Below are 25171 nucleotides of genomic sequence, written 5' to 3'. Positions count from 1 at the left end.
CAGGTCTCAGAGCGGGGGCGGGGGGTGTCCAGGGGTGGAGTCAGGGTTTCGGGTCAGAGCAGGGAGCTCTGGGGTTCTCAGGGGAGGAGTCGGGGTTCTGGGGTCCGGGCAGGCGGGGCTGGGTGTCCAGGCTGAAGTCGGGATCTCAGGTCAGAGAAGGGGGCGCTGGGGTTCCCAGGGGAGGAGTGGAGGTCTTGGGTCCGGGCAGAGGACCCTGGAGTTCCCAGGAGTGGGGCACCAGGGTCCCCAGAGGTGGGGCCGGGATCCCGGACCAGGAGCCCCCTCCCTCGCACCAGGGGCGTTTCCTTGCCCTTCACGCACGCCCCTCCGGGAGCCGCGCTCGACCCCGCGTGACCGGAAGTGGCCCCCCGTGGGCGCGGGCGGGGCGGGGCCCGGCGGCGGCACTTCCGGTGCCCACGCGCCGCCGCCGCGCAGCTCCGGGGCCGTCACTTTGTGTAGCGCGGGGCGCGCAGGCCCGGCCCGGCCCCGGCGTCCGGCGGCGGCTCGGCCGGCCCGGCGCGCGCGCGCGGTGAGTGGGCGGCAGGTGCGGGTGGCCAGGCGCGGAGCGCGGGGCCGGGTCGGACCGCCTCTCCACGCCGGCGCGGGAGGCCGCGGGGCTGGCGGGGCCCGGCCTGGGCCTGGCGGGGCCGGAGCGGCGCGCTGGCCGGGCATTCGGGGGCCGCGCCCACGGCCGAGGCGGGCCGCGGATCCCCCGCCCCAGACCGCCCGAAGGGGGCGGGCTCCGACCCCCCGGGGCGGGCGGAGGCCGGCGGCGCGGAGCAGGCGGGCTGGGGAGGACACGCGCGAGTCCTCGGGAGGTGCCGCCGCCGGCTAGGCCCTAGGGGCGGGGGTTGGGCCGTGGCCGCCCCCGGAGACACACCCATCCAGAAGGGGCTGTCACCGCCACCGCCTCTGGGGAAGACCCAAGTCAGATAGCTTGCCCCCTGGAGAGATGGAAATGCTTGGCTGGGGGCCCCCATGAGCTTGCTCACTGACCTTGGGGGCCTCGTCTGGGTCCTCGGTCTCTGCCAGTGGAAGCTCCGGTGGGCTCCTGCGCTGTCTTCTATTGCTGGTAGTCCCGTAGGGGAACCCATCCCTGGGGTAGGGCAGGGTCTGGGCTGCCCCATGTGGCCACATAAGTGGGAAGGGGGCGGGCCTTCGGTAGAGGACTCGGTGGGTAGGAAGAAGGGGAGGTGTGCAGGAGGTTCAGGCCCCTGGCTGCACCTGTGTGGGGAGACCTTGGTACTTAGTTTGACTCAACAAGTGTTGGCAGATGTGGGGAGCTAGTCAGCATGGTGAGGGGCCGGCCTGGGGGAGCTGGGATGGCCTCACGCATCCAGCTGCAAATCCGGGAGTAAATCCTGGAGGGTAGGGCAGCCTGATCCATGGACTCACAGTGAGGATTGTAGTAGTCAAGGAGGGAAGGCTTCTTGGAGGAGACAAAAACCTGGAGGGCCTTGAATAACGGGTGTGGGAGGGACCAGGCCTAGATATATGTGCACCCACACATTTCTCCTCCTTCTCTATGTAGGTTCCTTGAATTTGGGACTTTTGTGGAGAGTTTCTAACAGTTCCCAAACTTTTTTTTTCTGTTCGTGTGGTCCTCCCTTCCCTCCGTGGAGGGTGTCTCGTTATCCTCAGTTGTAAAGCACCCGTAGTACTGTATCCTAGGATGGGGGCCCCCGGGAAAATAAAGGACTGGGATGATGTGGGGGTTTATGTTGATGAGGCTGCTTACCTGACCCTCTGTGACTTCTGACCCAGAATCAGATGGCTGGAAGGAGGCAGAGTGAGTGTCAGTGGGCTGACAGGCTGGGAAGAGAAGAAAGGAAAGCGTGTGGGTCTGGGGGAGTGTGCCCAGCACCCAGCCATATGGGGAGGCAGAAAGCATCTGGTGCCTGAGTGACTGAAGTCTGTTTTCCAGAATGATTCTGTTCTGGATTTCAGGTTGGGGTATGTGAGGTGTCTGGCTGTGCTAGGTCACAGTTCTGTCTGCAGGGTGACTGCTGAACTCCCATAGCTGCTGAGACTTTCCCTTCTCTGGTCACCAGCACATGCATTTTTGGGGAGCAGGGACTTCAGGCCCCAGCCTCTTTGAAGGCAGAGACTCTCACTGCTTCTGGCATGGGTTCTGTTTGGAAGGACCCTGAAGAGTGATCAGTTTATTCTGGAATGTGGCAGTGGGGCCAGAATACTGAGGTGTTTTGTTTTGTTCTAGTGAGTTCTATGCCCAGTGCGGGGCTTGAACTCATGACCCAGAGATCAAGAGTCGCATGCTCTACTCACTGAGCCAGCCAGGCGCCCCTGAATTTTTAAGATCTCATGTGCTTCACGTTGATTACAGACTTTAGACTCACTTCCTTAATAAGTATTTGAGCGTTAACTCTGTGTCTGACATGGGGGGATTCTGGGATGAGCAAAGGGAACTTCCGTCTTCCCGCACTTGATTGTGTGTTTGGGGAGACAGGTGGTAAGGAGGCAGTTCCTTGAATATATAAAAATGAGGTGCCGTGAGGATAGAGTTCAGGGAACTGGGTGAAACGGGGGCCCAGGAGGCTCCCCACAGAGGATCAGAGAAGAAGAGGGGAAGCAAGTTCCAGGGAAAGGGACTAGTTTGGGCAAAGGTCCAGAGCTGGGACCAAGCACCGGGCCACTTTATTCCAAAGCCCTGGGGTTTTCTTCTGTTGCGACTGGGTCCTTGGATACAGCAGACCTGCTGTGGGAGTCTGCTCTGGATGGTGGCCAGGCAGGATACGGCTCGGCTGGGCTTGGTGTGGCGTCTGGGTTCAGCCTGGATTTGTAGCCCGAGGCCTGGGTGAGGAAAGCCCTCCGCTGGATTCTGAGGTGGGTGGCGGTTAGGAAACCTTTGCTGAGCATTCTCAGTGCCCTGAGTGCTGGGTAGGGCAGCTGCGTCTTCCTGGAGGTGGCTAGAGTAGCGCTTGGCACGTGTGTTTCTATACTCCATGCCTTCACATGGCCGAAGAGTTATGGAGGCCAAGAACTGTAGGTTTTGGGGAGAGGCTGGGGCAGCCCACCTAGGCATAGCTCTTCACCTGTGACACCGAGTTCCGTGACTGTGAATTCGCAATTTGGTCAGCTAGAGGGGAGCATGAGGGGTGGGACAGAGGTGGCATCTAGGTGCCCATGCAGTTCAGCCGCTGGACCTGGACGTTGTCTCTGGGAGGCCTTCATGAACGCTCCAAGTTCCTTGCTTTTAAAGTATGGATTTAAAGCAGGAGCTTGGAACTGTTCACCCAAAAAGGAGCCTTGGACTGGTTAAAACTGTGACCCTGTTCTGGCCTTGGGCCTCCTGGTAAAGGGCGTTCACCTGGGAGGGAGGAGTGGCCCCTGGGCCTGTAGCCTCCTGTCCATCAGGTCCACAGCCCTTGGCTCTGGGCCATGCGGCCGCATGGCTATGTCTCTGCCCAGCACCTGGGCTGACCCAGCTGTGACAGTGGCATGAGTAGGACCTTGTAAGCCACTGGGGCACTGGTGGTTCTGTCCTGGTGGGATTTTCTGATCCTTAAAGTTGAAGAGATGTCACAGGGTGTTTTAGATCATTGTCACTGGTGCAGCGATGAACCAGATCTCTGTGATCGGTTGAACTATCTCCAGATGCTCTGGGCGGAGTGAGGGGCAAGGGAGGCGCAGAAGGTGACCCACACTCAGCACCTCTGGTGTGCTGCTTCTGGCAGCAGGAGCCTGACCTGCTGGCCTTCCCAGCAGTGGCGAATAAGACCACCGGTCTCATTACACACTTGCCCGTGCCCGGGCCTCTCCTCCCTCACCCCTGCTGGCACAGCGTGGGTGCTGAGAGCTGGGCGAGCATTTTCCCCTGTATGTCAGGTGGGCCGTACCTCCCAGGCTGCGCTCAGCTCTTTCAGCCAAATGTGGGCCACTCTCGGCCATGTTGCCTGGACTCCCTGTTTTCATGGCCCCTGAGGATAAAGACCCAGGCTAAATCCTTGATTTACTGCAAGAAAGCGCGGCGGTTCATATCCAGCACATAAATGCTGACAAGGAAGACCTGAGACCGCATAATGGGGTCACGGAGAGGGACTCTGTGGTTACTTTCTCTGGGTACAGAATGTCCCAGTTGTGCCGTGTGAGACTGTGGAAAGAGCCTCGGTCGTCTCTCAGCCTTGGCGGCATGACTGTCGAGTGGGGGCGCTGAAGCCTGCCTCCTGCGGGACGCTGCAAGGCTCGAGCGTCGCACGTGAGTGTGCGGTGGGCAGCTGGTCACTGCCGCCTGTCTGTGTTTCAGGCCGAGCTGAGGCTCTCCTCCGGGGAAGATGGCAGCCCTGCGCTCAACTCCAGACGCACCAGCCGCGCAGCTGGCGAAGGCGGAGGATGGGCTGGAATGGGCTCCTGCTCAGGAGGAGGAAGAGGAAGAAGAAAAGGGGGAAGAGGTGGAGATAGAGGAGGAGGAGGAGGAGGAGGAGATCGTCGTGGAAGAAGGGGAGGGCGAGGAGGTGGGGGGGGAAGAAGAGGGGGGGCGGGCCGGGCCCGTGGACCAGGTGGAGGTGGAGCTGGAGGAGGACGAGGACGTGGAGGAGGTGGTGGCCGAGGAGCGGAGTCTGACCTCGGGGACCCAGGAGCGCCTTGGCCGTGGCAGTGATGCCAAGTCCCCAGTTCTGCAGGAAAAGGGTAAGAAAAAGGAAGCGGCTCCTGGGGGAGGAGGCAGCAGGGGAGGGCAGGTGGCGCCACCATCGCCCAAGGAGGAGCCAGGAGCTCCGGACCCTGCTTGCTGTCCGGGCAAAGGGGACGGTGGCAGTGAGGCCTGATGGCGTAGGCAGGCCCCTAAGAGATCCTCCCCTCAGTGTGGCAGGCCACCCGGCTTCCAGCCACACCTAGGGATGAGGACTTGGAGGAGGAGGAGGAGGAAGAGGAGGAGGAGGAAGAGGAGGAAGAGGATGACGATTCCTTGACAGCTGGATCTCAGGTGAGCTGCTGTCTCTGGAGCTCAGTTAACCAGGCGGGGTTTGCTTGGGGCGGGGTGGGGGGAAGGGGGGAATCTGAGCGCCTGGTATTCCGGAGATCCCTGTGGGCAAAGCAGAGACTCTGTGGTCCTCAGGGCTAATTCAGGCTGTGAGCAGAGACAGGGTAGCAAGAAGCGACTGGGGGTCTCTAGCCCCAAGCCCATGGGACATGGTTCCACTTTCCTGGGGTCCGACCCTTCCCAGACTATCACGTCCTGAGAATGTTGACTGCCCCTCCCTTGGCTGCGCCATGACCCCATACCTGGAGGGCCTGTCACCCGTCCAGGCTCGGGTTTCCTGCCGAGCCCAGTCAGACTGGACGCCAGGGCCCACGGTCAGTTGAGTCGATGCCACTCATGCACCCAGGCATGGGCCCTCACATTGCTGATGTGACCACTGTCTTCAGCTGGACAGTAAGGGGGGGAGGACACAGCCTCCCTGCATGGGCACAGACTTGAGCTTACTTGTTTTCTGACCTTAGTGTGAGTCGTGGCTCCACCCCCCACGTGCTGAGCATTTGCCCGCTCGGAGCCTGGGTTCCTAATCTCTGAGTGGAAATGGGGTCCTTGCCTTTCAGGCCCGCTGCCAGGCTTGGTCGCCTGTCAGTGACGGGATGTTGGGCTGTGTCCCCACGAGCTCTGTGTTGCAGGACACAGTCACCTCTTCTTCAAGAGACTTCCTGTTGCTCGCCTTCTCGGGGCTCCCCCCTCCCCACCACCTCGGGCAGCTTAGGGCAGCGGCCAGGGCTCTGTTTTCCAGGGGCTGGTGACCTTTGAAGATGTGGCTGTGTACTTCTCCCTGGAGGAATGGGAAAGGCTGGACGCAGACCAGCGGGACCTTTACAAGGACGTCATGCAGGAAAACTATGGGATCTTGGTGTCCTTGGGTAAGCAGGGAGGCTTTCGGTATGATGGGTGCGGACAGCCTAGCCGTTTGAGAGAGTGGCTTCTGAAGCCGCAGGGTCTAGGAGAAGGGGGTCCTGGAGCCAGCCTGCCTTTTGGGGAAGTCCTAGGGCGCGGGGTCTCCACTGTGGTCCAGCAGTGCCGCGAGCCGGTGGATGTGTTGTGGGAGCCGCCCATCCGGCTCCGGTCTCCGCCGACTGCTCCCCAGAGGCCTCCAGGGTGAGGAGTCAGGTGCTGGAGGAGATGGAAGCGTGTGGAGGGGCTCAGCAGGGCCGCTGCGGGTACCGGGGCAAAAGTCTAGACTTGTGAATGTGGGATTTCCCAGGGGGGAGGCTGGGAGCCGGGAGGGCTGGTCCAGGAAGGATGGAGAAGAGGGAAGGGAGAGTGAGGAGCCGGTTGGCATGGTGGGGATGGCACTATGTGGGGCGAGGGGGGCCCCTGCCCAGCGCAGCCCTGCAGCCGCCGGCTGTTTTTCTCCTGGCCAGGATACCCAATCCCCAAGCCGGATCTGATCTTCCGGCTGGAGCAAGGGGAGGAGCCCTGGGTCCCAGATAGCCCCCGTCCTGAGGAAGGAGACATTGTCACTGGCGTCTACACAGGTGAGTGGGAGATGGAATCTCGTGGGGTTTCTGCTGACACAGCTCCTCAGAGCTTTGCCAGACTTTGGCCTTGATCTTAGCCCTGTGCCGTGGCCTTGGTGCTGGTGGTCCAGGATGTGGAGTGGGCCACGTGGAGACAGGGAGGCCGCCATGGGCTAACCTCTGCCTTTGTGGCCCATGGAATGGGTCCGTGAGCCCATTCTAGCCCATGGACGTCCAAGGTTGGCGAATCCTTAGAGGACCCACAGGTTTCTCTTAGGAGCCTTGGAAAATGTCCCTGTCCCTGCCTTGGAGCCTCTGATTATTTTTTGTGTTTTGTAAGTGAGGGCCATTTGTTGAGTGTTTGGCTCAGAGAAAGTAAGTTGCAGGAGCTGGGCAAACTCTGGCTGAGAGAAACCCGCCTTTCTGGTTCCCACACTTGAACTGGTCCTGTGGCTTCTGCACCCACTGGGCTGTCTCTGAGCAGAGGGTCTGGGGGACAGGCCTCGGCCTGGGTGCGCAGCTTTGCCCCTTCCAGAAAGGAGATTTTGGAGGGAAGCGTTCAGGGTGTGTTCAAGGGTGGCAAATTTCCCTGGGGACCGCCGATGTGGTTCTGGGTGTTTCTCTAAGCCTCTGAGCTTCTCTTTGCTCACATGGAGAATGAAGTATGGACCGAAATCCATGATTTCCAAGCAGAGGATGTGGGACTGTTGCTTCTGTGGCAGTGCCTCACGAGGTCTGTGGGTCGGGCTCAGTGTGTGGGAGAGATCGTGGAGGGTGTGTCTGCCTGGGGGCTCGAGTGACGTCCCCCTCTGCTGGCTCTTGCCAATCACGGACCTGGATAGACTCAGAGTAGCTTATGGACGTGTTTTAAAATAAAAACACAGAGAAACACAGACCATGTTACTGTGCCTGCAAGTGGACTCTTCGAAGTGTTTTCCCGTTTACTCTGTATCCTGGCGACAAGCCTGTGCGGTAGCAGGGCACAGGCAGCCAGCTGACCTCGCAGCTGAGGACGCTGACTTTGAAAGCTGGGCCCAGCCCCAGGGCTCGCTTGCTGTGGTGTCACTGGACAGCCTTCCCGTCCTGGCTCTCCATGTGCTGTGGGGACCTCTCTGGGAATCGTTCCTGGGCTTCGGACTTGGGTGGGCTCTGGCTGGCAAGACCATGGCAGCTGCTTCCGGGACGAGTCTGGGACAGAGGGGATGTTTCTCAAGGGGTCTCAGTGGGAGGTGGGCCCTGCTTATGGGCAGAGCTCAGAAAAGCCACGTGCAGATAAAGGGGCTATGGGCCTGTCTTTGCCAGTCTCTCATCATGTTAATAGGTGTGCCCCCATTCTCCGCGCTTCTTGGAGGGTCGTGGAGTATAGGCATTTGCAGGTTCCGGTGTGGGCGGTCCCCACAATGTGACCTGTGCACCTGGGTGGGGTCGGCAGCACCCTGAGGAGGCTGGCTAGCTGGGCCAGTGCCTCCCTGTCTTCCCCTGCCTTGTTGCTGTAGTAGGGCTGCATGGCCTCGAGTGCTCCCCCTATCCCTGCCCCTTGCCATCCGGCGAGCCCGAGGTCGGTGCAGGCCCTGGGCATAGTTTTAGATACATCCCTGTCTGCGGGGGTCAGCTCAGGTAGGGCAAACCCATCTGAGGCCTTTTTTTTCTTTTAATATCTATTTATTTGTTCATTTGTTTATTTGAGAGAGACAGAGTGTGTGTGCAAGAACGGGGGGGGGGCACAGGGAGAGGGAAAGAGAGAGAGAAAGAATCCTCAAGCCCACTCTCCTGCCTGATGCAGGGCTTGATCCTAGCACTCCGAGACGGTGACCTCAGCTGAAATCAAGCGCAAGCCACTTAACTGACGGAGCCCCCAGGCACGCCGTCTAAGGCCTTTCTTAACAATGACTGTAGTCTGTTTGCTAAAGGTCTTCTCCCCGTTACTCATTTCCGTGTGGCCGAGTCTGTTGAGAATTGAGAACCTCTGGCTCTGGATGGGGCAGATGCTAGCGGTCCTGGGCCCGACAGAGCTTCTGGATCTCTAGACTGTAGCCTGGCAAAACACCAGTGTACTCCTCTTGTGCTTTTTGAAGAACTGGGCCAAAAGGTTTGGACTCTGGCCAGATTGTCCCCCTCAGACGCCCCATCCTGTCTGCCATACTGACCAAAGTCCCCTGCTCTGCCCTTCCGGCTCTGGGCTCGGTTCCTCCACCGCAGGCCGTGAGCCCTGCACACTGTGCTCTCCTCACCACCCCTCTTCCTGTGCCTTTCTCCTTGCCTGGCTTGGATAGCAGCACCTCGCTCCTGTTTGCCATAGCCCCGTGTAGTCGCCCGCCAGGTCCCCTGTTGGTGGCGGGACCCCATTTCCTGGCCACAGCTGCACTGCAGCAGGGTCGTGGCCGGAGCGTGGCTGCCGGCTGACGTCACACCTCCTGAGGATGCTGCCACCACCACCTGGGGCTGGTGGTCCGGCTTCGTGTCCTTGTTGGGTTGGCTTTCTGCTCTCTGAGGTGGACCCTCTTGGCCTCTGATTTCTCAGCTGCCTTCCTGGCTGCTTCTGCACCTGCCCTCGCTTGTTCCCAAGACCAGGATGGTCCTGCGTCATCTTCTGTTCTCTCCAGGAGACCGTGGCCAGAGCTTACGTCAATGCTGCCCGTCCTCAGCTTCTTTCTCCAGCCCTCACCTTATCTGCTTGTCCATCCGTACCCTTGATCGCTCCACTTCTGTGATGGTCATTTCAGAGTGAACCTGAACCTGAGGGGACTTCTCCTACCTCAGTCCCCTCTTGCAGCGTCCTTGACACCTGAGTGCCAGTGGCTCTGTGCCTGATTAGTCCTTGTCACTCTGCCTTCCTCTTTCTATCCTGTCCCAGGCTTTCATGAGGCCAGCAGGCCTGTGGCCACAGGAGTTCCCAAGCTGCCTCTGCCTTTTCCTCTAGGGGATTCCCCATGAACTTGGCATAGCATCTGGGCCTTGCTGTGGCCTTGAGGCCGCTGCCCCTCTAGGCTCATCTCCACCCTTAGCTCTTCAGGCTCGGCCCCACAGACATCCTTTCTCTTCAAGCCTGCCTCAGGACCTTTGTGCCTGCTGTTTCCCCTGCCAGGAGTGCCTTTTGTGTGGCTGGCTCCGCTGTTAGGACCCCCACTGAGTCATGTGTTCCTGAACACACAGACTTCAGGAACATGCCCTCTCGTATTACTCCAGGATGTTCCCTGCATGTAGAGCAAACAGCACTGTCTGAAATAGTCCTGCCTAGATGTTTGCTTCCTCATTTCCTGTCTGCTGCTGCCTGCCTCCTCTGTAAGAGCTGGCACTGGGTATTGTCTACCCTGTGCTGTCTCCACGGTGCCTGGCGCGGGCCTGGCACCCAGCGGGGCTGGCGGCTGATCCCCTTCCTCCTTGGCTGCTGTTCCTCCCCCTCGTGTGAGGGCGGAGGACGGAAGAGAAATACGGCATGCAGGCTTACACCTGCTTAAAGATGACCCGGGAAAGGAAGGACAGAAAATTTAACACCAAGGTGGGGGAATCTCAGGGTTGGTGAGCACCGTCAGCGGTTCTGGAGAGGTGGAGGTCAGGAGCGGCCGTGCGCTGCAGGCCCGGCCCCAGCCGGCAGGTGGTGTTTACCTCACACAGCCCGTGAGCACCTGGGCTGGGCACCTGGGCTGGGCACCTGGGCCGAGCACCTGGGCTGAGCACCTGAGCTGGGCTGTCAGCCAAGGGAAAACTGGGGTCAGGGGAATATTAGTCCCTAGCGTGGACCTTCCCTGCCTTTGCCACACCCCTGAGGGGGCCCTGGGTGTCCCTGAATCCCCCTTTTTTGTCTGAGCCAGGAGAAGGCATTTGGGTCCCTTCTTGCCTCCGCCCCCTGGGCATGGTGTAGGCAGAAGGGCAAGGAACCAGGAAACTTTCCAAGTGAGGGAGAGCCGGGCCTCAGGCTCCTGTTAGTAGCTCTTCCTTGATATTATACTCATAGTACAGATGAGGAGACTGAGGCGAGAGGTCACTAGCCAGTGATGGGGGACGGGCCCTGTGCTCGGAGGACAGAGCCCAGCACAGAGACCTGGCCCTGTCGGGAGCTGCCGCCTCCCTCACGCTTGAATACAGGCCTGGTTACCAGACTCCTGCTCAGTGGGAAGGAAGGGCAGCTGGCCAGCAGCTCCTGAGGCAGGAGCCCACCTGCACCTTGGGGCACGCCAACCCTGTCCACATCCTCGCCTTGTAACTGTCCCTCGGGGGGGTGGGGGGCTCTCCGCAAATGCACCTCGAGTCTCTGGGTCTGGATGGCAGAGTTGGCGCTGGTGTTGACAGCAGAGATGGGTTTATTAGTCGGAGCTGACTCACCAGGGGCCCCAGGTGAGGGTGGGCCCGGGGGCAGGCCTCCGGGTTCGCTGACAGGGGCAGAGGTGGCTTGGGGGTGCGAGTCATAGAAAATGGTGACACGGTTCTCAGGACGTCATGTGTCTGTCGTGTGTCTGTCGTGTGTCTGTCAAAGCCCCCCGCGTGGCTCGGGGGCTTTCATCTTCTCTGAGGTCTTGTGATTAGAGCCTTGGTAGGGCATTTACTGGAGGTGCCTTGGGGGCTCTCCTGACAAGGCTACTGCTCAGGCCCTGGGATTGTCATCGGGCCTCAGAGCACTGGTTTCAGCCTAGCTAATCATCACCCAGGGTCATAGTCCTTGGGAGCAAATGTCTCAGAGAGATGAGACAGCAGCTTCCCACTTCCCAGGGTCCTCTTCTCTACCCTGTCCCTGTGCGTTCTGAAAGGAGCAACTGTGTTTGACCCTATGGGCCACTGTTACAGTATGTCCCCTCACCCACCTTGTAGAAGCATTCTCTGCTCTGGCTCTCGGCTCACAAGCAGACCTGGTAAGTGCTCACTTGGATTCCAGCAAACTCCCTGGGAACCTCGAGAGACCCTTCCATTGGACACCCCCACTCCAGGGTCCCACCTCCAGACCCTGACCCACTTTGGTGACAGAAAGAAGGGAATGGAACCCAGTCTTGGGGCAGGCTGGTCTTTGTCTGCCTCCCCCTCCAGTGGCCCTGCTCCTCCCGGCGATCGTGGGGTGCAGCCGGCCCTGACTGCCCAGGACACAGCTGCCCTTACTGCCCCACATTGGGTGTCACTGGTGCTCCCCACCACCTTGGCATGTGCTCAGTGTTTTCTCACTCCTGGACAAGTGGCTGTGCCAGCTGTGTTGCTCCCCTCTGCAGGGGCTTGAGGTGGAGGTTGGGTAAGGGCTCACCTTTCCCAGTGTGTGGGGGGCTTTCTGCTGCTCCTAGACCCCAAGGAAGAAGTGTTGTGGGTGAGTCACTGGGACCTCGCCCACCCTTCCCAGTTCTGAGTGGCTGAGGTGGCCTGTTGGCGGGCCCTCATTTGGCCTGCGTGTCTACTTTGTCTCCAGCAGGGATGACCCTGGGCTGGGCCTTGGGGTACACACTAACCCCACTAAGACAGTGAACTTGTTCCTCAGCTTGAACTCCCTCTGCCTTGGCGAGTCTCTAATTCAAACTAACAAATTCTTGTGCTAAAATTCTTTCTGAGACTCATGGGAAGAATTCCCAGCTGACCTGAATATTTGCTGACCCGCCTGTCCCTGCACCAGACCCTCTCGTCTCACGGGGGTGCTCTGAGCTTCCCAGGGAGGAGCTGGGCCATTTCTGTGCTTGTGCCAGGGACCAGCCACTTCATGTCACCCACTCGTGGCCCTGGGTGACAGCTGGAGATAAACTGAGTGTAGTTCAGCAAACTTCATCTCTTATTTTAAAGCTTATTTTTATTATAACAGTATAATATTATAACTGTAGAAAACTTGAATATGCAATTACAAAAAAATAAAATAACCCGTTTCTGTATGCCTTTAAATGACGCGTGTTTTTTTTTTCCGTAGCCGCAATCATGCCCGAACAGTTGTGTGTCTGCCTTTATTTCTCCCCATGCTGTGCTGTTTTCCCTTGTGACCATGTCACCGTGCATGCATAGTGCCATACAGAATACAGGGCGAGGGCTGAGCCAGGCTGGGCAGCCCTCCTTGGCCCCGACCTGCCTCGGGGGGTGGGACTCGGTCCTTCAGGCTCATCTAGCCAGGTGATGCCTGACACCGGCCACAGTTTCCGTGGTGGACCCAGGTGGGGCAGGAGAGGGGTTTTGCACCCTCGGAGCTTAAACCTTCCAGATGCTAGTATTCTGGAGCGGTCAGCAGCACGGTGTGCGACCACTGTGGACACACACGGGGCAGAGTGTGCGTGAGAAAGTGGGCACACAGGTGCTTTGGAACACCTGGGGCCACCGTGGGTCAGCGTTCTCCCTTCTCTTCCTTACGAGACTTTGTGCCTGTCCCATAAACAGTAGTTCCCTCCTGAGTATGATGACAAGCGCATCAGCACCCCATTTTCCAAACTAGAAAACCCTACAGGCCAATTCCATATCCACACTCTGCCCTGAAGGGAGAGGTCAGTTTGGTGGAGGAGGTGGAGAACTGTTAAGACCTTGGTGGCGGAGTGGGGGGCAGTGTCCTTGGGCTTCTGGGGTAGGAAAGTGCTTGCAGTTCACCTTAACCAGCTTGGGACTGTTTCCCGAATGCACAGGCACTCGGAAAAAGCCAGGCTTTGGGGTGGCTTACAGGGAAGCTTGGGCTGTGGATGAGCGCAGGGAGCTAGGGCCCAACGGCCCCTCCAGGTCTCCTGGGCTCAAGGCAGCCTTGTCAGGTTCTGCTCCGAGAGTCGGAAGGAGACCCACGTCTGCTGGCCAGCCTGAGGCTGGTGGAGAAGGACTCCGAGGGGAAGGGATGCTGAGCAAAGCCCAGGTGCTTACAAAGGCAGGTCCTCAGCTGCAGGACCTTGGGGCTGTGCTGGCCCTGGAGACTTGCTGGGCTTGGACCGAGCAGGGCGGGGCTGGAATGCTCTGGAAGACATAGGGGTTTGGGGAGAACAGCTCAGGGGTCTCTCTTTTCCTGGGTACAGGACCGCTGTTGTGAGCTTAGGTGACCAGTTTTGTAGTGTTCCTGCTCCTCAGCAAGGCAGCAAGCCCTGGAGATCTGCCAGAGGGATTAGTGAATTGGTGCCATTGGAGGATAGAGTGAGCAGTAATCTTGGCCTCCCTTAAGAGGGACACCCGCCCGCACATTTCTCCTGTCTGCAGCCTTCCTCCTAACTGAGGGAGGCAGTGGCTCTACTGCCCCAGGGATGCTGGAATGGGTCCTTGTGGACCAGAGAGGCATCCTGTCCAGAAACTGGGGATGGAGGCCAGGGGAGCTTGGGGTCCTGCCCAAGTGTGATTTCTCTAGGGAGGAGCCTGCAAGGGGTTGTCCTGGCCTCCTCTTACTTCTCCCTTCCGGCCTTCCTTTGTCCCCTCAGGGGCCTGGTTCTGGACTGACGACCTGGACGACCACGAGGAGGAGGAGGATGAAGACTTCTTGGCAGAGGTGGCGGAGGAAGAAAACGAGCCTCCGGGGCTCTGGTCAGCGGCCTACGGCGTGGGGGACGTTCCTGGGACGTGGGGCCCCGATGACTCAGATTCCACGCAGACTCCGGAGGGATGGGGTCCTGACCCCGGGGGCCTCGGGGGCCTGGCCGAGGGGCCAGAGGCGAAGCCCTTCCTGCAGGGCCGGGAGCCTGGTGCGAACCTGCTGGCGCCCTGGGCGTTCCCTGCCACTGTGGCTGCCCCGGCCGGGCGGCCCGAGACCACGTGCGACGTGTGCGGCAAAGTGTTCCCGCACCGGTCCCGGCTGGCCAAGCACCAGCGCTACCACGCGGCCGTCAAGCCCTTCGGCTGCGACGAGTGTGGTAAAGGCTTCGTGTACCGCTCGCACCTGGCCATCCACCAGCGCACGCACACGGGAGAGAAGCCCTTCCCGTGTCCGGACTGTGGCAAGCGCTTCGTCTACAAGTCACACCTGGTCACTCACCGGCGCATCCACACGGGCGAGCGGCCCTACCGCTGCGCCTTCTGCGGTGCGGGCTTCGGGCGCCGCTCCTACCTGGTCACGCACCAGCGCACACACACAGGCGAGAGGCCCTACCCATGCCCGCACTGCGGCCGCAGCTTCAGCCAGAGCTCGGCGCTCGCGCGGCACCAGGCGGTGCACACGGCCGACCGGCCACACTGCTGCCCCGACTGCGGCCAGGCCTTCCGCCTGCGCGCCGACTTCCAGCGCCACCGGCGCGGCGGCGGTTGCACAGAGCCCAGCGGAGACGGCCCTCGGCGGGAGCCCTGCGACACGGTGCCCGTGCCAGGGCCTGAAGAGGCCGAGGCCGGGCCAGAGGGGCCTGAGGAGGCCGAGGCCGGCGAGGTGGACGGAGAGGCCGAGGTCGAGGCTAGAGAGGAGGTGGCGGCGGCGGCGGCGGCGGCGGCAGTGGGGCCCACCCCCGGGAGCAAGGAGGACCCCGAGCCGGACAGACGGTTCCTCGAGCTGGGCAATGGCCTGGGGGAGGGCGAAGGCCCTTCCTCGCACCCACTTGGCTTCCACTTTCCCGTGCACCCCAAGTCCTGGCTGCACCCGGACAGCTTCCCGATCCTGGGCCTCCCGGACTTCGGGGAGCGGCTACCGGCCGATGGGCGTCCCCTGCCGGTCCCCCTGGGGGGCCGGCTTGCCCTGGTGGAGGGCGCGGGGCTAGCCTGCGACCCTTTCGGCGGTGGCAGGCCAGGGGCCGGTGGCGGCGGCGGGCTTCGCGCCTTTGCGCCGGCCGTCGGGGGACTGCTGGGCGAGCCGGCGCCCGCCGCGCTGGCAGAGGAGGAGAGCCCATGGATCTGCTCCGACTGCGGCAAGACGTTCGGGCGCCGCGCCGCGCTGGCCAAGCACCAGCGCTACCACGCGGGCGAGCGGCCGCACCGCTGCGCGGACTGCGGCAAGAGCTTCGTGTACGGCTCGCACCTGGCGCGCCACCGCCGCACGCACACGGGCGAGCGGCCCTTCCCGTGCCCCGAGTGCGGCGCGCGCTTCGCCCGCGGCTCGCACCTGGCGGCACACGTGCGGGGCCACACGGGCGAGAAGCCCTTCGTGTGCGGCGTGTGCGGCGCGGGCTTCAGCCGGCGCGCGCACCTGACGGCGCACGGGCGCGCGCACACGGGTGAGCGGCCCTACGCGTGCGGGGAGTGTGGCCGGCGCTTCGGCCAGAGCGCGGCGCTGACGCGGCACCAGTGGGCGCACGCCGAGGAGAAGCCGCACCGCTGCCCCGACTGCGGCAAGGGCTTCGGCCACAGCTCGGACTTCAAGCGGCACCGGCGCACGCACACCGGCGAGAAGCCCTTCCGCTGCTCGGACTGCGGCCGCGGCTTCGCGCAGCGCTCCAACCTGGCCAAGCACCGGCGCGGTCACACCGGCGAGCGGCCCTTCCCGTGCCCCGAGTGTGGCAAGCGCTTCTCGCAGCGCTCGGTGCTCGTCACGCACCAGCGCACGCACACGGGCGAGCGGCCCTACGCCTGCGCCAACTGCGGCCGCCGCTTCTCGCAGAGCTCGCACCTGCTCACCCACATGAAGACGCACCGCGGGGCGGCCGGCGCGCCCGGCTCCGCGCCCGCGGCCCCCGCGTCCAAGACCGAGGCCCCCGCCAAGGGGACGTCAGGCGCGGGCAGCGGGCCGGGGGAGCGCGGCAGCACCCTGCTAGAGTTCGCGGGCGGAACGAGCTTCGGCTCTGAGCCCACGGCCCCCTTCGCGGGGCCGTCGGGCGCCTACGAGGAGAGCATCCTGTGATGGCCTGAGGCTGACGGAGGCGCAGCCCGCCGGGCCGCCGGCCCCCTTGCTCCTCTGGCCTCGGGGTGCTGAGGATTCCAGTCCTGGTGCGGTGCCTTCCCCTCAGCCCCCCGTGCACCGCATCCCCCGCCCCAACCTCGGGTGCCCCTCCTGCCCGGCTCCGGGAAACCGGGCCGCTGAGCTCGTCCGGCCGTGCAGGGGGCGCGTGGGGAGAGGAGAGCCACGCGCGGAGGAGGCGAGGGCAGGGGGCGGCCACCCTCACCGAGACTGCTGCATCCCACGCGGTAGGGATGGCAGGCGAGGTTATTTATTTCACTCGGATTCCGATTTGGGTGGCCTGGGGGACCGGCGGCCGATGAGTCTAGTCTGTAAGTGGGTTGTACAGCGAGGGAGGGGGAGCCCTTGCGTCGAGGGGAGGGTGGGGTGGTCGAGGGCAGAGCATCGGGCTCCTCCAGTGGGTTTGGTTGACGACTTCTTCCCATTCCTCAGTGAGGGACTTCAGGGACCTTGTGGTCATTTGAATGTGTCCGGGAAGTTTTAAGGACTGCGCAGGGCTAGGGGAAGCCTTCTGGGTTTCCGGAGGACGATGTTCCTCCCTACGGAGGGGGGACAGAGATGCGACTGGGAAGGCTTTTATTTTATCTACTGTGGATATTTATTTCCATCTCTTGTATGGCCTGAGGAATCTGGGAGGAGGAGAAAAAGCCAGAAACCAAATTTGTGGCCCCAGGCGGACGGGTTGCAGGTGTTCCAGGGTCCTGAGGGAGTTTGAAGCCTTATTCTGGGGGGAGGGTCACTCACTCTCACCCCACTTGAGCACCGAGATCAGCCAGGCACTAATTCTGCCCTGGCCGGTTTTGGTCTCCGCCTCCCCCTTTGAGTCCTTTGGTACTCTCACCTCTAAGCAGCTGGAGGTGGCACACTCAGAGATCCTTGGGGGCCCCTTGCTGGCTGCTACGGCCATGGCCCCAGCCTTCAACTTCCTGGGCCGCCACCTTCCCTGGAGCAGTCAGACACATGGGCCCCTGTCCTCTAAGCCCAGTGCTTATTTAGGTTTAATGACCAATTGTAAAGTGACAGGTTAACAGCAGGATCAATTTTCACATCCCTACGGGGCTAGGGCCCTGTGATGCCTATGGGTCCCTTGAATGCTGCTTCTGTTGTTATTCTGTACTAGAAGCAAGCAGTGTTTCTGTTTAGAATCCCACGTCACAGGGTGGGCAGTCTGTACAGCGGAAGTCCACCTGCGGGGGTGTGGACTTGAGCCTGTGGCTCAATGACAGGCCAGGCACCCAGCTATGCAAATCCTGCGCCTGGCGGGCACCCCGCCCTCTGGGTTGGGCCATTGGGAGGCACTGGGCAGGCAGCTGAAATATGGCTCACATGAGATCCTTCCCTCCCTGAATGCCTTGTGGGCCAGTGAGTGGGGCCAGAAAACAGATTTTGAAGCAACCGCATTCCCTTTTAGACCTAGTTCCTTCTGTTTTAGTGTAGACATGGCCTTGGGAGAGCCAGCAGCCAGACTGCTGGGGCTGGGAGCGGGGTAGGAGGCGCAGTAGTCAGTGGGTGGGAAGGGGGCGTGGCGTGGATGGTGGCGGTAAGAATTCGCCTGGCTGGGTGCGGTGGTGGGGTGGTGTGGGTGCTGAGGAGGGCAGGGGTCCCTGGAGGCGTCAGCAGTGCTGGGTGATGCCTTCCCTGTCCTCACTTTCTTTCCTTTCCCTGTGGGACAGGAACCTCAGGGGCCAAGTTCAAGGCAGTGTAGCCCCACATGGCTAGGGTGTGGCTCTGTGCTCCTCCCCGCCTTGCACACCCCTCAGAGTTCGTACCTTTGGTGCTGCCCTGGGCCCCAGCTGCTTCTGCCCTGGCCAGGAGCCATCAGCAGGAGGACCTAGCTTTAATAAAGACTGGAGAAATGAGCTTTCTGACTGGATTCCATGCTGTGCTGCTCCTTAGTGCCCTCAGGGAGGCTCTGCAAGGTCTTGGGCCTTTTTTTTCTGCAAACAAAAAGAAACACAAAAAACCTTTTTAGGAGTTCCTAGTTCTTTCAGAGACTAGAAATGGCCCATGAGGAGTCAGCCCAAGATGAGCTTTGGCTCCTGCTGCCTGTGTCTACCAAGTCTTTCTGGGAGTCCCCAGCGGGCCCCCCAACACTGCCACAAACTCTTTGTAACACGCCTATCTTGGGACCTTCCTGTGCTTAGGGTTGTTTTCTCCAGCCTTTCTGAGGTCAGAGGAGAGGAGCCAGGTCCCCCTTCGGGGGTCCAGACACATGCTGAGTCACAGACGTTTCCTCAGGCCTCGATGTTTCGTAGGCTTGTCTGGGCTCCTCTGCTCTGTGCCAGGGCACAGGGCGCCTCCTGTTACCCCCCAACTCCTTCCTTTGTACTGATTTCTTGACTCCATTCTTCTCACCACATGAGGTCCCCACAACGAGATCTGACCTCCCATTCTTGGCCCACGGATTTGGAAAATATGAACTATGAAGTAAATTCTCTTTCAGATGTGATTTGGAGGCATCAGAGCAGAACCCAATGTTTCAGTTAAAAAAAAAAAAAAACTTTGAGTGACAGATGGATGTTAAGACCTAGTTACAAATTGATGGCCTTGAGGATCTTAAAGTCTACTCAGAAAAGGTAAATTATCCCCTGATAGAGCTTATCGTTGTGCGGCCAAATTCCTTTTTATTTGGGGGGGGCGGGGGAGGGGGCGACCCAATCCTGATGGTCATAGGAAAAAAAAAAAAAGTAGACAGCCTTCCTGGCTTTGAGACGACTTCCAAATTTCTGGAGTCCCTGATTGATTTCCCCTGAGTATCAATTTGGGGGAATCTGGGGCCATTTGGGAGGCATCTTCAAACATTGCCAAGGAGTGGAAGCCCCCAGGAGATGTGACTTGTGCAAGGTGGTACTTCCAGAGCCTTGAGGCTCCGAGAACCCTCTCTGGCCTCCCCTTTCTTTTGTTATTTTCCCATTTCTCTATTGCTTGCATTTCCCCAGCCTCCTTCCTCGCTCCTGACCCTTTCACTTGATCTCTTCACACACCTCCTTCTAACTCTTTTTCTTTTTTCTTTCTCTAATTGGCTACGAATGGAATAAAGTATTTTGACATTTGGGGGTGATATTTATTAAATAAAGCTTTATGATCCTTGTTCATTATTTAATTTTTTTTTCCTGATTATAAAATACATGCTAGTTGTAAAAATCCCAGCAGTACAACAAAATGTGTTACATGCACACTTACGTCCTATAGAGTCACCACATCCCGCCACGGGGCACCAGAGTGGGGCAGGAGCTGTGGGAGCACATTTCTTCCATGCAATGGAAGCGTCTCACCACTGGACATACTTTACATGTCCCCTTGCAACTTGCCCCCCCCCCCATTTAACAATACATTAGGACATTCTTTCCTACCGGACAGAACTACCTCACTCATTTTAACCGCTCTGTGATAGCATTTCATTTGCAGATGTACCAGTAATCGGTGTAACTTGTCCCCCAACAATGGGCATTTGGTTGTTTCCAGTTCCTGACAATTAGAAACAATGCTGCAAAGTAGCTTCTTGTACATATTTCCGTGCAGTTATGTAGATTTTTAGTTGTCTTTTTAGGAAAAGTCCTAGAGGTGATGTTGCTGGGCCAAAAGGCATGTGTTTGTAAAATTCGGGGTGCCGCTAAATTGCCCCTGGGAAAGGCTAACTCCAGTCCAGCAACGTGTTCCCCCAGCGCAGTGAGAAAGTACGAGTGGTCCTCTGCTTCGCCAACAGGTGGCACCAACAATCGTTTTAATCTTTGCTTTGTTCTTAATTTTACAGAGGTGAATGGCTTGCATTGTTCTATTTCTTTCAAACATGTAAACAGGTTATTTAAAAAAAAAAAAAAACAACCTCATACCCTTGGCTAAGGTATTTCTGGGGTTCTGACTATAATATACGCTTACCCAGTTCAAGTTCATAGCTTCCATATTTTCTGAAGACAAGACATCTCAGGTTTACCTTGAAAATTTCCGACCCCAAACCTGCAATCGGCCAACTCTCCAAGGAGCCGGGATTCCTTGAGTGGGAAATGTTATTCAGGGACTATAATTTGGTGCTGGGGTGCTCAGTGTTATCAGGTTGATTTTTATCCCCCTAAGGAAAAAATACATTTTTCAGCTAGAGTTCTGTCTCCAGCCAAGCTATTCTGGTTGCAAAGACAAGTGATATTTTTCGATCTGCGAGAATTTCAGAAAATTTACCATCCTTTAGCCATTCATAGGAGGCATGTCACACAAGGAAAGAATCGACCAAGAAAGAGGAAGATTTGGGATGTAGGGAAGTGTGGAGCCAGTCTGGGAGGAGGAGCTGTCTGGGACAACAGCGACACAGCAGTCCTGCTGCAGCGCGAGAACGGAGAGCTTCAGGAATTAGGTCTCCGCGGAACAGAACGGGGGAAACCAGTAGAGTCAAAAATATCCCTGAGAAGTTGCGCATGGAAGAGCAGAGCTATGGTGAAAGGCGGGCCTGAAGGTCAAAGGGACCTCGGCGGGGAAAGCCAGCATGGCACCTCTCAGGGCCAGGAAGCAAACGTTCTTCAGACAAGAACCGGGTCAGGGAGGAACCAGGATCCTGTTTCCACCTTGAGACAAAGACTGAATGCGGTTCCCCAACCGGCAGCCACAGCAGCCACTGTGAGGCTCTATGCAGTTTTTTACTTTGTATTTTTTTTTTTTTTTTCAATTTGGAAGTTATGGCTTCAGTTCTATCTGACCAGCCCGAACACACTTAATTTAGGTTCTTACCATGTTGCTCCGTAAGCTTAATTTGTATCACACTTTGGTAAACTTTGTTGACTCTTCTTCTTGGCATTCGAGCTCTTCCTCTTTTGGAAGCTTACTTTGCAGACAGGCTCATTTCGAGCAGGAGGGTTTTTATTTGGTTCCTTGCTTGGGTCGTGGTTGGGTTTCATTCTCTCTCTCCCCCGTCCAGAAGTCCAGCAGTTGCGGCTTACCTCCATGGTAACTGAGACATGTGCTGACAGTGCTCTGAGATCGCTCTTCCAGGAGGATACCGGGCGCGCTGAGACCCAGGAAGGAGGCGGCACGCGGCTGGGCTGGACTCCTGGCCAGGAAGCCGGCTCTCAGTCCCCTTCGCCCACCTCCCTAGTCCTCAGCTCCCTGTAACCCGCAGTCCCCAGCAGCAGGCGGGCAGCCTTTATTCCCAGCTCTGTTTCACCCAGTGAACTTGCCTTGGGTCCTTTTCTCACCAGACGCTTTTAGAGTGTCCTTCCCCCCAAAAGCTGAGCCCCAAGCATTTCCTGCTCACTTCCAAATCTAGAGCCCACGAGACCTTTTCTCTTGCCACTCACATGGCTTCTGCTCATTTTTGATCCAGAGAAATGTTTACTTCGCTTTTCGATCCTGGCTCTGTCTTTTTAATTATATATGGACAAATTTTATCTTTCATTGCTATGTGATCAGAACAAGGAGCAGGTTGGATGCAAACTTGACGCTCTGTCTTGCCCAGATTGATACCACTTTTATCAGTTCCCCGTAACTTTGTTCCCTTTACCCTCCCGAGTTGTCTATTATGTATCCATTCTGCCCTTCTTTTGCTCTAAGAAAATCTCTGTACTGCTGGGGATGCCAAAGTGCCCCAGTGATATGTACATACCTATCTATACATAGATATCTATGTACATAGATATCTCTGTAGATAGAAATGGCCAATTAAATGTAAGGAAAAGATAATTATGTGGGACTTCCAGGGAAGTTCTTTAAAAGGGCCTGATCTGGTTTGGGGGGGTGTGTGGAGGGTTATACCCTTTTGCCCTTTGATCTTTCTTTTCTTGTACCTGGAATGCAGATGTGATGGGTAGAGGTCACCTGCCATCTTGAGACAAAGAAGTCACTTCAAGGACGCTGAGAATGGCTGAGCAGAAAAGCAACAAGAACCTGCGTTCCCCAAGAGCATGATCAAGGTGGGCTGGGCACGGGAGACACAACCAAGGTCCTGCCCCCAGGAACTTTCCAGTTAGGATGACCAACTTCTGCCGTTGCTATCAGAAGCAATTTCCCAATAGACGCTCCGTCTTCGAATCATTCCCTGGAAATTCAAAGTCCCAGGTAGAAGCATGTGATTGTCTGGGCTTGGGTCAGGGGCACATTGGGCCAGGGGGTTAAGAATACCTTACCCCTTTGGCACCTGTTGTGGGACATAGGCACTGCCTCCCACTAAGACCCACGTAGAGGATTCCTCCCTGGAGAGTCAAAAACCATGGGTAGCATCCACTGTACCCTGTAGTAACTGATAAATAGAGAAATCTCCGGCTGGAAATCCCTCCCCTTGATGAGGTAAGCTGCGGCTCATTTCTACCCACTATCAGTGTGGATGCGGAAGAAAACACAGGGATAGGCTCGGGTCTTGGCAGGCATCACGCCTTTCCAGGGCTATTCAGGCTCTGTCGTGCAAATCCTGGGGAAGCTCCTTTCTTTGATCTTGGTTCACAGCTTTTTGGGCTTTTGGCACGTCTCCCAGCTCCTATCCCAAGCGTAGCGCTTTCCAACATCCGGTGTACACAGGCCCAGCTGTAGTGTTCTTCAGGGACCTCCGTTCCAAACGATCAGCCCACTCTTAGAGGGTCTGGGCCAAGTGCAAGTCAGATGAGAACAACTCTAGGACCTGCTGTGCCTTCCTGAATCACTATGCCAAGATGTTGATTCTCATGTCCTCTCCCCGTTAGGATTTCTTCCCAGGCAGTGACAGCAACATGTAGGATAGGTGACAACAATGTGATCTTGCTTTATTTCCTCTTGTCATTCATGGAGCTTGTGGCTGAGCATTGGACGGCCTGCAAAACAAACAAACAAACAAACAAACAAACAATGTTTTTGCTAGCACAACACCCAGAGCATTAGGAAGAAGCCCCCTCCTTTCCTCCGACTGCCAAACCTTGTACAAGTGCCTCTCAGTGGAAGGGCCCGATTTGAGTCCAGAACTCAGCAGCAGGGAAGGTTGGGAAAGGCAGTAGTTAGCTCCGCAGCAGGCACTCTTAGAAAGAAATGAAAATGGGTACGCATGCCCACTCACCAGCTCCTTCCCCCTTGTCATCAAGAGGGAACCCCTTTTGGGGCGCCTGGGTGGCTCAGTCGTTGGGCATCTGCCTTCGGCTCAGGTCATGGTCCCGGGGTCCTGGGATCGGGCTCCCTGCTTGGTGGGGAGTCTGCTTCTCCCTCTCCCACTCCCCCTGCTTGTGTGCCCTCTCTCGCTGTGTCTCTCTCTGCCAAATAAATAAATAAAACAAAACAAAATTTATTTTAATAAATAAATAAATAAATAAAGAGGGAACCCCGTTGACACCAGGATTTGGGGGGTGTCACTGCCGGGTCCTGATGTGGCCATGTCAGCCAGGCACAGCTCCCAGACACAACTACCTGTCCAAGGCCAGCAGACACCGTGATTTCCACGCACAGAAGGTGGCAACCAGGTGGCTCTGGTCTGTTTTTGTGAATCATCTCATTGTGATGAGAGACTGTGGGTGGGCCATTCCAGAATCTGACTTAGGGTATCTTCTAGAAGTGTCATCAGAGCATTAAGGAACCGTAAGCAGGAGGGGTCAGAACACGTGTCCTCACACTGGACATTATTAACTGCTTCACCTAGAGGCCGTTCCTAACGCTCTGGATCCCTCTTCTGTAGAATCCCAGGCAGATTCTTTTTCTTATTTTTCTTCAGACGAAATGTACATGGCATAAAACTAACCATTTTTTTTGAAGATTTTATTTATTTATTTGGCAGAGAGAGATCACAAGTAGGCAGAGAGGTAGGCAGAGAGAGAGAGGAGGAAGCGGACTCCCCGCCGAGCAGAGGGCCGGATGCGGGACTCGATCCCAGGACCCTGAGATCATGACCTGAGCTGAAGGCAGCAGCTTAACCCACTACGCCACCCAGGCACCCCTAAAACTAACCATTTTGAAGAGCACAGTGGAGTGGCATGAGGTACAGTTGCAGTGTTCCCAAACATCTCCATCCCTCCATGAAGTAGTCTCTGCTGATTCCCCCTCCCCCCGAGCCCCATTCTAGTTGAGTTAAAACAATAATTTTCCATTTTTGCCTATGGCTCATTTGAGCTGGATTTCTGTACTTGAACCAGAAAGAGTCCTAACCGGCAAAGCATCGCTCAGGTTCCAGCGTAAATGTGCTTGTTAGGTCTTCTGCTCCCCTCATTTAATTTAGATCGCCCTGTTCCCCCGTCTTCTGGCAATGCGCGATTCTTGCCTTCTTAGCTCTTAGCACAAATTGCAGTGTTGTGTGTGTTACTGGTTTAATGGCTGTCTCCTCTGTGGGCCAGTACAAGGTAGGAACAGTCTGTTTGATTCTCTTTCTCTGACCAGCGCAGTGCTATAAAAAGAATCCGTGCAATAAACATGCTTGGGATGGGGGGACGTGGAGGGGGGCAGTTGATGACGTCAGACCTAAGGACATCAGGTCTGGAGCAGTCCCCAACTAGTGACAACTCGCTATGAGTTGGGGAGCCTCTCTGCCTACCTCAATCTTCCACTGTGCCCTAGACGTCCTCAGCCCCAAAGAAACAAACCCACACTACCTTTTTAGAGACTTCTGAGAAGAGGCAAGACAAAAAGTGACAGGGACATTAAAATACCATTGATACAAATGTTTTTATCTGTTTGAAAAATTAATACACATTATACAAATTCAAATATATTAGAAGGCTTTTTAGTTTAGGGTGAAAATAAAAGGCTGAGTCTCTTTCTCATACCTACTCCCTGGTTCCACCCACCTGCCATTCCCTTCCAGAAAGGCACCTGCTGTTATTAACCTCTTGGGTCCCAGAGAAACTCTATGCATATTCAAATGCACATAGACTCCTACCTTTCTTTTTAAACAAATACTGGAATACCAAACACAATGCTTTTATCCTCTTTACCTTATAACCTGAAGTTAGTTTCATATTAGCACAATGGAATCTACCTCTTCATTTTAAAGCTACATAGTTGCATTGTATGAACGTTGCTACTTCTTCATCAGCTCCCCTGGAATGC

At 57.4% G+C, this 25171-nt stretch overlaps 1 protein-coding gene across 1 annotated transcript; it reads left to right on the top strand.

Moving 5' to 3' along the window:
* Positions 1-394: 394 nt before the first annotated feature.
* On the top strand, positions 395-19290 carry ZNF316 (zinc finger protein 316). Its single transcript, XM_082712655.1, has 6 exons — positions 395-529; positions 4265-4647; positions 4821-4942; positions 5739-5865; positions 6367-6480; positions 13800-19290. The coding sequence occupies exons 2-6, from the start codon at positions 4293-4295 to the stop codon at positions 16133-16135; spliced, it is 3054 nt and encodes a 1017-aa protein (XP_082568781.1). The 5' UTR covers positions 395-529; positions 4265-4292; the 3' UTR covers positions 16136-19290.
* Positions 19291-25171: the final 5881 nt, after the last annotated feature.

The sequence above is a fragment of the Mustela nivalis genome (assembly GCF_964662115.1).
Source record: "Mustela nivalis genome assembly, chromosome: 19".
NCBI classification, from domain to species: domain Eukaryota; kingdom Metazoa; phylum Chordata; class Mammalia; order Carnivora; family Mustelidae; genus Mustela; species Mustela nivalis.
The sequence above is the reverse complement of the archived record's forward strand: the minus strand, read 5'-3'. Positions and strand labels throughout refer to the sequence as shown.

Coding starts and splice junctions, on each gene's coding strand:
- ZNF316 (XM_082712655.1), top strand. CDS start 4,293: ATGGCAGCCCTGCGCTCAACTCCAGACGCACCAGCCGCGCAGCTGGCG. Junction 5,866..6,366: donor TGGGATCTTGGTGTCCTTGG/GTAAGCAGGGAG, acceptor TCTCCTGGCCAG/GATACCCAATCCCCAAGCCG. Junction 6,481..13,799: donor TGTCACTGGCGTCTACACAG/GTGAGTGGGAGA, acceptor TTGTCCCCTCAG/GGGCCTGGTTCTGGACTGAC.